At 40.8% G+C, this 15,434-nt stretch overlaps 1 protein-coding gene across 1 annotated transcript; it reads right to left on the bottom strand.

Moving 5' to 3' along the window:
• Positions 1–7,018: 7,018 nt before the first annotated feature.
• Positions 7,019–12,997, bottom strand: chia.1 (chitinase, acidic.1; the record flags this gene model as incomplete). Its single annotated transcript, XM_080423468.1, has 11 exons — positions 7,019–7,227; positions 8,073–8,199; positions 8,438–8,554; positions 8,858–9,040; positions 9,688–9,811; positions 10,437–10,561; positions 11,080–11,245; positions 11,408–11,464; positions 12,170–12,374; positions 12,783–12,812; positions 12,973–12,997. The coding sequence occupies 11 exons, from the start codon at positions 12,995–12,997 to the stop codon at positions 7,019–7,021; spliced, it is 1,368 nt and encodes a 455-aa protein (XP_080279594.1).
• Between the last annotated feature and the right edge of the window lie 2,437 nt (positions 12,998–15,434).

The following is a 15,434-nucleotide window of genomic DNA, read 5'->3' as shown; positions in this document are numbered from 1 at the left end:
AAATAAATGCACCTTATTCTGGGAAAGTCAAAGAAGAAAATAACCATCCATACCTGTAAGTTGACCTTACAACCTCTGAATGATGATGATCACTCCCAGTCACATCTAGCTCTTTTTATAGGCAATGTCTCGATATTTTACAACAACTAGAAACGGAAGTTGCTACATGCCATCAAAGGAAAATGGGTGGTGGGGATTGGTCATGACTCATGACAGTAACAGAAAGGGATAAGATAGTGTGAAATGACCTAAAACTATATGACTAATGATAAGGTACAGTATATGGCATAGCATAATGTTGCACAAAGCATAACAGTACTGTATAGTACACACTCACAAACAATATGTGACCCAGTGGATTGCAATATTGGTGGCTTTACACACACACACACACACACACACACACACACACACACACACACACACACACACACACACACACACACACACACACACACACACACACACACACACACACACACACACACACACACACACACACACCTAATGGGTCGAAATAAAATTTGGCTTTGGCTCTGCATTGTGAAGATGCCCCTGAATATATAATTCAGATTTGGGGTTGATTGGACATTTTGATAAGGATTTTGGGAATTTTTTGTTAAATAGACCCCTCCTGCAAACTTTATCTAAACATTTATAGCCAATTGGTATAGAATATCGAAAATGTATTATCCTACAACATGACACAGAGATAATGTGCAGTAATTTGTGTGAGTTTTGGACAAGAGTGTGTTTTGAAGAAAATCCTCTAGGGAAAGGTAAGGTCTGACTCTTTCGATGTTTCTCAGACAAAGGCTAAAAGGCTATCTTAGTAACGTTGCAGATATAGTTTTCAAAATTGAGGTCAAGGATACCGGGGTGCTAGACTGTGTGGAATGTATTCCTTGGCCTATTGGCAACACAAATCACCAGCATTCACTTAACCACTTAAATGCCAGCATCCTGTTTGTGGGGAAAGCTTTTGCAGAAAATAGCAGATCGTGAGCTTGTCAATCAGAAACAGAAAACTGAAAATACACTAGTATAGAAAGCCCAGAGGAACTCCGGTCAACCATACATGTAGGGTTTATGTGTCTCTCTTTATTTCATGACCCAGCAACAGCAAGCAGACGTCTCAGCTTCTGTTCAGAGCTGTGCAACCGATAAAAGAAACTATAGCCTGTCTAAAGTTTCTTTTCACCAGTGCTTGCGTTCTCTTTTTCAAGTTGCTACTGGCAACACAAAAGTATGGTGCTGATGCTGCAGCGTTTTGGAGATGAGCTCCGCACCCGCAGACACACACACACACACACACACACACACACACACACACACACACACACACACACACACACACACACACACACACACACACACACACACACACACACACACACACACACACACACACACACACACACACACACACACACACACACACACACACACACACATACACACACAGGGCAAAAACATCTCTGTCCCGGCCTTCGGCCTGACGAAGATAGCCACTGTCCAAACCGCTGCTTTGCGGCTATATTTATATGAGTTATCTTTTAATCTTTTTGTCATTTTTGTTATCTGCACCAAGATACATTCCTTGTACCTTTGTATATGGTTAATAAAGCTTCTGAAGTCTGTTATGAGTTCTATATCAGTACTACAGAACATGGTATATTCTGTACCGTAAGATGCCATGACGACACATTGAGGTTAAACAACACACTCCATATTTGGGCGTAGCTGCATTGAGTCCTCCCATTAGTCAATTAATAATATATAGGATGGTTGGGGCGAGTGCATTCCACAGGGAGAGGGCAGCGACAGAAAAGGCCTCATCGCCCTACGTTGGGTGCTTGGTCGGGCATCACCAGACCTGAGGGAATGGGAGGGGACATGATGAGGTCAGAGAGGTTGGGAGGAGGCAGGTTATTGAGTGCATTTATAATTATGCATTTACAGACATAATATAATCAACATAATCTACTGTAGAAAAAAAACACTGACATGTACAGGTTTTGTGATAAGACCTGTCCTTGTACTCAAATGCCACCAAACATAAGTAACCATTAATCAACATGCTGATTTAGCAAATATTGCAACATGTATAATAATGTGTGTGCAACATGTATAATAATGTGTGCGTGCGTGCGTGCGTGCGTGCGTGCGTGCGTGCGTGCGTGCGTGCGTGCGTGCGTGCGTGCGTGCGTGCGTGCGTGCGTGCGTGCGCTGTTACTTATACCCATACTACTGAGAGTACTGAGTGACTTAATGCTTATTCTATCATGAAGACATATGCCATGATTTTGTGAATGTAACCTTACTGCACCTTACTGCACATATTTGTTCTTGTATGCTCTCCTTTGTGTGGACATAAATTAATGGTTAAAATGTGTGTGTGTGTGTGTGTGTGTGTGTGTGTGTGTGTGTGTGTGTGTGTGTGTGTGTGTGTGTGTGTGTGTGTGTGTGTGTGTGTGTGTGTGTGTGTGTGTGTGTGTGTGTGTGTGTGTGTGTGTGTGTGTGTGTGTGTGTGTGTGTGTGTGTGTGTGTGTGTGTGTGTGTGTGTGTGTGTGTGTGTGTGTGTGTGTGTGCGTGTGTGTGTGTGCGTGCGTGCATAGGCGATTTTTGCCTCTGCCGCCAGGGGGGGCAAAGGAAATATATGAACATATATTTTTATATATATATGCACATATATTGTGTGTGCAACATGTATAATAATGTGTGCGTGCGTGCGTGCGTGCGTGCGTGCGTGCGTGCGTGCGTGCGTGCGTGCGTGCGTGCGTGCGTGCGTGCGTGCGTGCGTGCGCTGTTACTTATACCCATACTACTGAGAGTACTGAGTGACTTAATGCTTATTCTATCATGAAGACATATGCCATGATTTTGTGAATGTAACCTTACTGCACCTTACTGCACATATTTGTTCTTGTATGCTCTCCTTTGTGTGGACATAAATTAATGGTTAAAATGTGTGTGTGTGTGTGTGTGTGTGTGTGTGTGTGTGTGTGTGTGTGTGTGTGTGTGTGTGTGTGTGTGTGTGTGTGTGTGTGTGTGTGTGTGTGTGTGTGTGTGTGTGTGTGTGTGCGTGCGTGCATAGGCGATTTTTGCCTCTGCCGCCAGGGGGGGCAAAGGAAATATATGAACATATATTTTTATATATATATGCACATATATATGTGACATATTCGGAATTGGCAGCCTGCATATATGTCTCTACATATATGTACATATATCCATATATGTGGCATATACTGTATGTGGACATAATATAAGCTATATATGAGACATATATTATTTTTTTAAATATAAAAAAAGAATATCGCCTATGTGCGTGTGCGTGTGCATGTGCGTGTGCGTGTGCGTTTGCATGTGCATGTGCATGTGCATGTGCATGTGCATGTGCATGTGCATGTGCATGTGCATGTGCATGTGCATGTGCATGTGCATGTGCATGTGCATGTGCATGTGCATGTGCATGTGCATGTGCATGTGCATGTGCATGTGCATGTGCATCAAAAGGTATTTTGATACATATTACACATACTGAATGCACAATCCTACACAGAGCTGCCTCCTCGCCTGTACTTCACAGACACCAGGATGCTGACCATGATACTGACACTATACTGACACCAGGATACTGACACTATACTGACACCAGGATACTGACCAGGATACTGACACTAGGATACTGACCAGGATACTGACACTAGGATACTGACCAGGATACTGACACTAGGATACTGACCAGGATACTAACACCAGGATACTGACACTAGGATACTGACCAGGATACTAACACCAGGATACTGACACTAGGATACTGACCAGGATACTAACACCAGGATACTGATAACAGGATACTGACACCAAGATATTGAGCAGGATACAGTACTGACACCAGATACTGATACCAGGATATTGAGTAGGATACTGACACCAGGATACTGACATCGGGATACTGACACCAGGATGCTGGCATCAGGATACTGACACCAGGATGCTGGCATCGGGATACTGACACCAGGATGCTGGCATCGGGATGGGATACTGACACCAGGATACTGACACCAGGATGGGTCCATTTGGTTCCATTTGTAAATTAACACTCAAATGATTTACAGTGCACACATAAAGATCTGCATACAAGCACAATGACAACTTGTTTCAAATTATTCAAAAATAATTTCTGTGTCCTGCAGGCCAATAGCAGTGACCACAGTAAATGCTTAACTACTTGAACCCTATATACATAGTTGACTGGAGTCCCCCAGGGTCCTATACTAGGAACACTAGTATAGATAGCTCTACTACCCCCGCCCCCCCCCCCCCATGGGGATGCTATTATTGGTTAATATGATATCATAAAACATGATGAATCATGCTTGATGTGACATTTTATTCTCCCCTCCTGTAATACTACAGCATATCCATATCCACATAACTATAAATTAGAGTTACACCATATTGGATATGAACTTACATACCTGGAGATAGTTCATCTCAGTAGTTAGATACATTCTGAGCCTTTGAACTGCTCTTTTATCAAGCTTATCTCCGATTTGTCTAGCACACAAGTAGAATAACACACAAAATAATCACCGTAATTGACCTTGACTGGTCTGATAAATAACATATCAGTAGCTGAGCCTCAGCCTACACATAGACAGAGATGGCAAACCAGCCCAGGTCTTATATTAGATAGACCTACTGTATTGCAATGTTTGTGTTTATTCATTTACCCAACAGTCCCTTCTTTTGATAGGATTCAAACAGCCAATTGTTGGCTCGGTTTATATACGGTGTGTGTGTGTGTGTGTGTGTGTGTGTGTGTGTGTGTGTGTGTGTGTGTGTGTGTGTGTGTGTGTGTGTGTGTGTGTGTGTGTGTGTGTGTGTGTGTGTGTGTGTGTGTGTGTGTGTGTGTGTGTGTGTGTGTGTGTATAATTACTATGCAAAAAATTATCAGTTAATTTTAAAGCCAACAATCCCCATTATGTATGCACATCAGCAGCAAAGAACAGAATACAAGAAGTATTTATTCATGTCAAATAACAATCTTGAGCAGTAACAGTGAGTGCAGCAGCACAGTCTGGTGATGTGAGATGGAAGTAGAGATATCTTACTTGAAAGTCTTAAAGTATCTGATATTAACTGTAATTGAGTATCAAAAGTAATTATCTGAATAAAGACCACATGAACCCTAGTGTCGCTTGGCAAAAATAGGCGAACATTCCCAATGCAATGCAGACAAATCAACAGACACATTTTACTCGGCCTGGGGAATCCTAAAAAAGAAAAACTCCACTGTACAGGATTTGGATAAAATAGATTACATTAAAAAGAACAACAACAAAGAATGGGTCAGATAAAAAATGGTAGATCCGGCACTGGGGAGAAAAGAGGGAGCAGCCTTTGCTGCGTGGTTTCGACCATGAGCGGCCTTCGTCAAGGCTATATGAATACAAAACAACAGACTCTCATTATATAGGGCTGGAAACAGGTGAGACCAGCCCTCGTTCTCTCAACAAAGAAAGGGTGTCCAGGTGTAAAAGTGCAAGACAATGCTGACATATATTATGATTGACCAGGATACTGACCAAGATATTACTGACACCAGGATACTGACCATGATACTGACACCAGAAAACTAACCAGGATACTGACACCATTATACTGACCAGCCCTTTTATTTATTTATTCCACAGTATAAACCTGTGTAAATGTTTAAAATGTGTCAATTTGAGAATAAAATATAACATATTTTAAGTATATTTTAAGTATTTAAAATACAGAAAATACAAGACCTGAAAATAAAAAAGAATTCAGTCCCAGCCAAATATAAGTTACAAAATATAGCTGCAAGCAGCGATACAGGGGCCACGGAATAAAAGGCAATATAGAATAATAGCACAATAAGAATTGAAACAATATATTGAATTTGAGACAAAGCAGCCCATGCAACTAACAAATGAGCATTCTGAACAACTGAGCAGAGGGCTGAAGGATTGTGGATATTGTAATGTATCTCTGTATTGTGTTGCTTGTAATGCAGATTTCAAACTTGTGTCACAAATTCTGTTATCATGCAAAGTTTGCTCAATGCAGCTACGCCCAAGTATTGATCACATGACTATAGAAAGACTGTTTTGCAAAAGTCGGCCTCATAGTGGCGCTATGACAGGCTGATCTGAAAAATGGCATCCAGGGAGTGTGTGTGCGCAGTTTCACAGTAACCGGGCCAACGGTGGCGGAGATTAGCTGGTCGCAGACAGAAGGACGGACGGTAGTGATGTGCGGGTCGGGTTTTTTCATGACCCGACCTGACCCGAAATTTGAGAGAAAGGAGCCCACACAGATGATTTTTCTTAATGAAGCCAGGCCTCTACAATATCCATTGGCTCATGGAGGCTTAATTTTTTCACGCACAAACTACAAACTGGGATTTTAGACAATGGTCCATAGATTGTGTGTAGAACGTTTCAAACTGCTCAAAATGGCAGAAATTCTAAGGGCAGAGCTTACTGATCAAAGAGACAGATGTGTTCCTCATGAGTCAAGACACAAGTTTCATGCCTGTCGGACAAACAAGACATGACTTATGCCTGTTTAAAGTTTGCATTTTCAAACAATTGCTATAGCGCCCCCTTTGGCCAATTGGAGTAAGATTGGTTTCAGTGATATTTGGAATGACCCTCAACCATACTGCAAAGTTTAATAAAAAATATGACTCTGCATTTGTGTTAGGGGCAGAAGAATAATTTTCATAAAACTGCAATATTCTCATAAAAACTTCATTTTTTTAACTTAAAAAAATACAATACAGAGCAATGATTACTATCAGAATACATCATTACACTTTTTTATTTTATTGAGGAACATACATTGTAGCTACTGTAGGCAGTTGGAGATTGGATTGGAGATTGTGACTAACAGAAAAAAGTATTCCTGCTGCAGTCTACAATCATACTTTATGACTGTCACGTGAGTTTGATGTTTGTGACTAGAGGCCCAGAGGGTCTCAAGGCCAGTTGCAGCACTTGCAGTCATCCCAGTAGACAAGGCCAGGCTGGCATCTGTGCAGGTACGTATTCCCTCTAAAACACTGGAAGTAGGTGGTCTTGTCAGCGATGTTCACATACAGGCCATCAGGTCGACCTTCACAGAAAGAGGTAGTGGGATCCTTGGTAGTGGTCGGGGCTGGTGTGGTGGTGGGCTTAGGGGGGAAGCCTATAGAAAAAATGCAAACAATGTGAAAATAAAATAACACTGATCTTTAAAAGGTGACTGTGCGTAGTTTTTAGAGTAGTGTTTCTCAACGGGGGCGGTACAGCAGGGGGTGTACAGAGAAGTTCGGGGGGCGCTGGAAGCAATCCTTTTAAATGGGGGCACTCAGGTGAGTTTATTACATTCAGACAAGAGCACATTTTCTTCATTTCATCCTAGACTATACTCAAAAGAGGCGTGGTTTCTGAATAGTGTGTAGTTACATGTTTTATTTGGGATGATGATGGACGGTTGACTAGATTTGTAAGTGTTGAATGGGATTTGTACAGGTGGAAGCATGTCTGGAAAGGCCACTAAAGCCTAATTTATACTCGTCGTACAACAATGTTGCTTGCCGAAAAGAACACATCTAGTATCAGTGTCATGTGACATAATCTCTCAAGACATATTCTGCTAACAGCCAGCACCACTGCCCTAAACATGTTGTGTTGTTGTTAGCAGGAATATACACAGAAGCACCCGGTAGGAAGTGGACTAAGAAAGGTGTACAAAAACGAGTTTGTGTTTCTACACAAAAAGGAGGTGGTGCACCCAGAGGCAAAAACAAAGGCAAAGGCATCTTACAGAGTAGTACCGTCCGAAGACTAGCCCCCACACATCAAATACAGTAGTATTGTCTGAATATCAGCGCCCACATGTCAAATAGAGTAGTACCGTCTAAATACCAGCGCACACTCACTCACTCGTAAGGGACCTGGATGTTGTAGGGGGTACTGGCACCAAAAAAGATTCAGAAAGCCTGGTTTAGTGTGCAGTGTGCAGAGTGTGTATGTAGGTACAGTATTTACCCATTGAGTTCCTAAGGTGGTTGACCAGAGGATAGGGCCCCTCTGAGCAAAATGCCCCATCGAAGTCATCCATGTCCAGTGTCCACACATGTGCACCACCCAGGCTGTTATCATTCATCCACTCGACCTGCAGGATGTTGAAATAAGAGATCAAATACATCAACAAATATAATGATTGTACCAGGTTAACAATTACAGTAAAGTCCCTTACGGGTAGATCTCTACACTCTCAGGCTTAAATTAACACTGAGGAGAAAATCTGTCCTTCATCTATTTATCTATCCTTTGTAACAAATACATACGGAAGTTTATGAGAGATTAATGAACAATTTAATGCTATTTGGTTAAAAGGAGAGTGGATGTACCTTAGCAGCTATGCTGCGTTTGTCATCATAGCCCACCCAGGCACTTCCATAGGTGGCATAAGGCACAGACTGTTCAGGAATCCATTCAACAACAGCACTGCCAACAAAGCCACACACCTAGAATCACAGAGACGCATCATTACACATTTATCAGACTGAAAAGTCAAGTCAAGTTTATAGTCTGAATCATGGTCCACATTTAACAAAAGAAACAAACAACATCCCTAGGCTTTAGACTTTCAATCAGGCAAAGAAAATCTCCTATGAAAAATGTAACTTTGATGGGAAAAGAAAAGGATGAAAGCTTGAGAATGATCTCAAGAGATGGGACTGTGTATTATACATCTCATCGCTATCTCAATTCATCAGCAAATATCAGGGAGGCGTTTTGTTTCATTTAAAGTTAGCTCTGGGAGGCACCTCATAGTAGGCCCAGAAGCCAGCTGTACGTGTGTAGGGTCCAGCCTCAGCGGGGCCATTGGATGGGGCTCCCAAGCTGCTGGATGAGCTGCTGAGGCGATAGGTACGTCCGTAGGTAGGAAAGCCAAACAGCAGTTTCTCAGCAGGAGCACCCTTAGCCAGCCAGTGGGAGATGGAGGAATTCTAAAAAAAATAAGTAAATAAGTATAGTTAGAGTCTGTTCGTCTGTCCTTTAAATGTTATGTGTGTGTTTGGTAGAGAGGCCAATCTCTCTCTTTTCTTTTTTAGGTCTTTTCCTCACACTATGCTGCCATGGTTGGCATGACATTACAAATCTTACTTCCTTTAAAGTGAGTGTGGGGCAGCAAACACCTGACACTTACTTTTCAAACTTTTTTACTTTCAAATTGACTGGTGAATGGTGATACAAACAAAATTGGCACAATGCATTCATAATTAGACTTAGAATGGATTACAGAGAAACGTGACTGACAAATTTCTGAGAGAAAGAAGGAGAGGTAGACAATGAATGTGTATGAGAGAGAGACAGAGGAAGACAGTAGAGATTGTAGGGAGACATTTTACGGCATGTATTGCTATTGTTATTAGTGCGTGCCTGTGGGCGAGCATGCATACCTGTGTGTGTGTGTGTGTGTGTGTGTGTGTGTGTGTGTGTGTGTGTGTGTGTGTGTGTGTGTATGTGTGTGTGTGTGTGTGTGTGTGTGTGTGTGTGTGTGTGTGTGTGTGTGTGTGTGTGTGTGTGTGTGTGTGTGTGTGTGTGTGTGTGTGTGTGCGCGCACGCGCGTGTGCGTGCGTGCATGTGTACTTACTAGGTTGTGGTAAAGATGTGAGCCAGAGTCAACACTGCTTTGGAACAGTGGGCTGTTGTGTCCAGTAGCTGCCTCCCAGTGGCCGTGAAAATCATAGGTCATCACATTGATGAAGTCCAAGTGACTGTTAATGTAAAAAATATTATGTCATTTTACTAAAAGTAATACATAAAACGGCACATAATGAAACATTAACAACAATAAATCTACTTAGTAAAGTTCCCTCCCAGTGGCCGTGGAAATCATAGGTCATCACATTGATGAAGTCCAAGTGACTGTTAATGTAAAAAATATGATGTCATTTTACTAAAAGTAATACATAAAACGGCACATAATGAAACATTAACAACAATAAATCTACTTAGTAAAGTTCCGAATTTGAAGATAAATGAACAAGAAACACCCATAACATTTAAAAAACTGTTCTGTGGCCTGGTGTCAGGAATCAAAATGTTAGGCCCTCCACACATGACATTTGATGACCTGGGATTGAATCCCATTAATGCCCTGCTTCTGGGCCTCACCCTCTCACTCTTCAAAACTATCTATGAAATATACAAAGGGGAGTTGTACTGTAGTACTGTACTGTACTGTACTGTACTGTACTGTACTGTACTGTACTGTACTGTACTGTACTATACTGTACTGTACTGTACTGTACTGTACTGTACTGTACTGTACTGTACTGTACTGTACTTCGCTGTGAGACAAGAAACAGGACAAGTAAAATCCTGCTAATTTGAGCTTACAGTGCGATCTCTTCAACCTCATAGGCTCTTTCGATGGTGGGGAGGAAAGCGCCCACGTTAGCTGTCAGCAGTAGCTGGGTCCTCCTTGTGTCTCTTGCCTCATCCACAAAGGCCTGGTCCAACTCCTGTTGGGAGAATACACAAACACACAGCTCAGCATTTCGTTGACAAACTCTGACACACATGTAACACACTGGTGAGTTTCCATCATAATGGGGTTATTCTCTATGTATTCTTTTTTTGACTGAACAAACATGCAAACACAATGTCATTATTTATTTTATTTTGTCTTTACTAATCTCTGGGACCACTGTAAAGTCCTCAGCGTTCATTTAACTGAGAGTGTACAAATGTTTCCGGGGGTTTCATTTTAAAACTCAGACTGGGTTACATGTCCACATGGGTCCATTTTGTTAGTAACTCAATCATTTTACTGAGGACCCCCCCCCCCCCCCCCCCCAGTGCTTTTACGTCTAATTTTCTACTTGGTCACTAGTTGAAAATGACTGATTCTATCCCTCAGTTGTTTTTGTTTCGTTTTAATAGCCGTCATTATACTGTCATATTAGTTTGTCTTTTTCAAAGCGAAGAGTACCTTAATGCACTAAATAATTTCGTTTTGGAGGAACAAAAGCCTGCTCACCTTGATCAACGCAGTGAACCTCTGCTTGTCTTCAGGTGGACTGCCGTTGTGCCCTGGGTACTCCCATGCCAGGTTCAGGCCGTCAAACTTATGGGCCCGGAGGTAGCTGATGGCAGACTTGATGAACATTGCACGGGTCTCAGGCAGGCCGACCATGCTGATGAATCTGGTGGGATATAAAAATAAAAATAAACGATTGAAATTTGACCACTGGCCATTAAACTTAGCCACAGAGGATAGGAAAGGGGAATCCCCTCTGTCCATTCTGGGCTACAGGCAGGTCTACTCTGCTACATAACTGTCAACAGTGTGTCTTGATCAGACTTACGGGCTGAGTCCATTGAGTGTGCCTCCGACAGACAGCAAAGTCTGCAGTATAGGATTACTAAGGGTAGAGAGGGAGAGACAGATCTTGGTCATTCAGAGTCAAATAGAGTGTTACAGTTTGTAGTTGTAAAACCCAGATGAGTTTGTAATGGGTTCCTTCGAATTATTTTTTACCATAGGGTTTTAGATTTATGTAGAAAATAAGGTCTATGATTAATGAACCATTCATGTTTTATTCTATGACATAAATTACATATGAATTTCCTGTGTGGTGAAAATATTGTTAAAGTGTGTTGATTTGTGAAGATTATCTTGTTAAAAAAAACGTGTTAATATCATAAGCCTTTGTTTGCTGCAGATATTTTCTTAATTTATCCAACATTCAAAGCAGAAATTCCGTTTCATATGTTCATATGTGCAGTGGGAACCCTTGGTGGAGATAACTTCTGGGTGGCCTACAAAAACACATCATCCCTGTACTCTATGAACAGCAAGCTAATATAATTGAATTATCCCCTTTCCACATGATCCCTTCTGCAATTACATTTTTCAAATTTCAAAGTTTCAATTTCAAATTCAAACAAACAATAAAAAATTCAGAAATTGTAAAAAACAGATCACAAGCTCACAGTCCAGTATGACAGCTTGTAGTTAGGCTATTTTCGTCATTCTTGAAATAGGGCTTCAGTCAAATAATGCATGGCTCCAAATTTGAATGTCACTGGTGTATTGTTGAAGAACCTTGTTGTCTAGATGGACTCACACATTCTTGAGTTGGTTAAGGCCGCGATAGTGCTCTTCATCATTCCATTCAATGCTGGAGAGCTGATTAAAGCTGTTGATGGTGGCCAGGCCATAGATCACATGAGTGCACAGGAAGGGATCCACGTTTCCTGGGGTGAATTTACCATTGCCAGGCCTGTACTGGGCCCAGTTGGTCATGTGGCACACCAGCTTAGAGGAGGATACTGAGGTGGGAAAGAATCTCAAGTTTTTATTTAATACTTTTTTCCATTTTCTTACAAATAATAATGCTGATCCTGATGCTACAGCATTAATACTAATCGTAATACTGTAATAGTCACTATTCATAGCATGCAAATACTAGTAAAAGATCTATTATTATTTTCATCATCTACATATTTTTTGAGTAGCATTCTTAAAATGAATATCACAAAATGCTGTCCTGTCACTTGTTCTTGTAGCAAATCAAGGTAGTAAGAGAATCAAATGTAAAACTGTGGTTCCCTGGCCAAAGTGGCCATAGTTGGATCATTGATCGTTGATAAGTCACATTTACAGTACATGATGCTAATGCTGAGCATTATCTCAATTGTGCTTAGTTAACATGAGATAGCGAAGAGTAAAATGCTTACCGAACTGCAGAGTAAGCAGAACCCCAAGCGCTATAAAAAGAGCATGAATGTGAGCATGAATAGAGATTTTTTATAATATGGTACTCATAATACAAGTAACAAACTAGTTAATTTAATATGATTCCAACAAGATGATGCATAAACACAACTATAAAAAATAACTGAATAACAGCATGAACAGTGTTTATACCTGTGAGGAGAGAAAGTTTCACCATCGTCTTTCTCGAATCCAGCCAATTCTAAATCACTACAAGAAATACCAAACATTAATAATGACAAGGCCACAGCAGAATACAGGCACTTAACAGGCTGCCAAAAGGTTATGTTGTCGAACCAATTTTAGATTAACATGGAATTTACAAATGTCACAGTCACACTGAGACTACTACAAATCCAGAGATGATACATTACCTTTCTTCAAGAAGAACAGAGAGAGAGAGTTCAGAGACTGTTGCTGTCCTTTGTGATTTATACTTTCCTTATTAGCGACTAATAACTGGTGGCAAAGTGCAATTGATAAGAAATCAGGGTAGTGGGAGTCTGCATGGCTGATTAGCTAATGATATGACCGGCTTCTTGGGGAAAGGTGCTGTCATTTTAATTATTATTTCACAACTAACAGAATATTGGTAAATACAAGCAGGCCATATTTTCAAACACTTCAAACGATGTTGGCGGTTAATCTATTAACAGGAGAACACACACACACACACACACACACACACACACACACACACACACACACACACACAGTGTACATGCACACGTACACTTTTGTACTTATTGCGCCTAACGACACAACTCTGACAATAATAAATGCATGTCTTCTTTAAATACAATCCCATGGTGTTTATTGAAGAATATTTACAGTACAAGTGATCCCCCCCCCCACCCCCTCGCTCACATTTCCATTCAATCACACATTTGGAAAGGCGCAACGGCATTATCCAGTGCATTTCAGCCCCTGCCAGATGAAAGACCGCCTCCTCGTTTCGACCAGGAAGTGTGTGATGAACCAATTTCAGTCACTTTCAAGTTCACCCTGGAAGGTCAACAATCAGTAACTGGTCACCTGAAGCCTGATTTATACTCTGTTGTATGATGGTGTCGCTGGTCTACAAGCTTGTAGACCTGCTATGTTTGTCACGTGACACTGGAGCACGATGGAGCAGTCATTAGGCTTTAGACAGGGTGCGAAACTGCTTTGATTTGTATGGCTGAATAAGAAAGCTTCAGTGATAAAAAAATAAATAAACACAATTAATACACAATAAGCATTAAAAAAAAACTAACACATACATTGTTCAATGGCTTTCTGACTTGTTCAGAGACTACAACAATGACATTGTACATTGTGTGTCTCTCCCTATACAGTGCTTGGTGATACAACATTTGGCTGTCATCTGTACATTTCACTAGTGAAAGAATGTGTGTGTACAACAATAATTACAGTATTCCCTACAACTATTAGGTGAGATCCATGATACATCTGCTTTTATCATGCTACCCTGTGTTTGTTCATTTTGTACTCTATCCTGTGTTGGTTTGGATACACCTATAGCTACTGAAAATAAAGCAGACAAATCTGTCCCATTTCATTAACATGAAAACTGTAGTTTTGGCATATGGGTGCAACATACTGTAGTAATTAAACTATTTTCTGATGTAATAAAATGCAATGTTGTGAAAAAGAAAAAACAAGCAGTCAATCATTCACCCATCTTTGCCACTTACAAAGTAATCTGTGTAACACCTATACAAACACATTTATGAAGAAAGAAAGAAAGAAAGAAAGAAAGAAAGAAAGAAAGAAAGAAAGAAAGAAAGAAAGAAAGAAAGGAAGGAAGGAAGGAAGGAAGGAAGAAAGGAAGAAAGGAAGATAGATAGATGTTGGCTCTTCTTTCTCTTACTGTGTGTTATCGTAAAAGTTAAGTGGTATGCAGGCAGAACTGTTGCTCGGTAAATGGCAAATAGTTGAACTTGGGTAAAAATCATTCATATATCCCATAAAACAAAGTGATGCTGATTATCACTAATTTAACCACAAATTATTGAATATGGTGAAAATGACCATCAATACCATATTCCAGAGAACCAAACCCTAATTGTATTCCAGCAAAGTAATTACAATAACACACCAAGTAAAAGAAGAGAAGCCTCCACAAAAAACATATTTTACATACACTTCAGTGTCCAGTTTGTTTTGCTTGTTACAAAGTCCAAAGTGAGAGCGACGAATGTATGAATAATTGTCTGAGCAACACAAGCACAGCGTAACAAAACAAACAAAACAAACAAAACAAATTTGCAATAGAGCTTCAAGAGTAAAGCTGATATGAATGGACCTTGTCTGGGGATGACCAACTCAGCACAATCAGGACTAGAAGAACACCACCTGCCATTGTTAACCTGGACAATATCCAGTTGTTAGATGTCATGTAAACAATGAACAAGGCATATTGCATAACGGATGATATATTGACCGGATAATGGTGGCTGTAACAACTGCGATAACACTGTACTCACTGAACACTGTTGAGCGGCTCTTTGATAATCAGTAGTTATTCTTCTCTTCTCAACAATCAACCTCTGTACTATCAACCAGCATGACAATGAGGCTGCAGTCTCTGTCGGGTGGAAACCTTGTAGGTC

This window comes from Gymnoscopelus braueri, assembly GCF_963280865.1.
Source record: "Gymnoscopelus braueri genome assembly, chromosome: 3".
Lineage (NCBI taxonomy): Eukaryota > Metazoa > Chordata > Actinopteri > Myctophiformes > Myctophidae > Gymnoscopelus > Gymnoscopelus braueri.
Note: the sequence above shows the minus strand (reverse complement) of the source record. Positions and strands in the feature narration are given on the sequence as shown.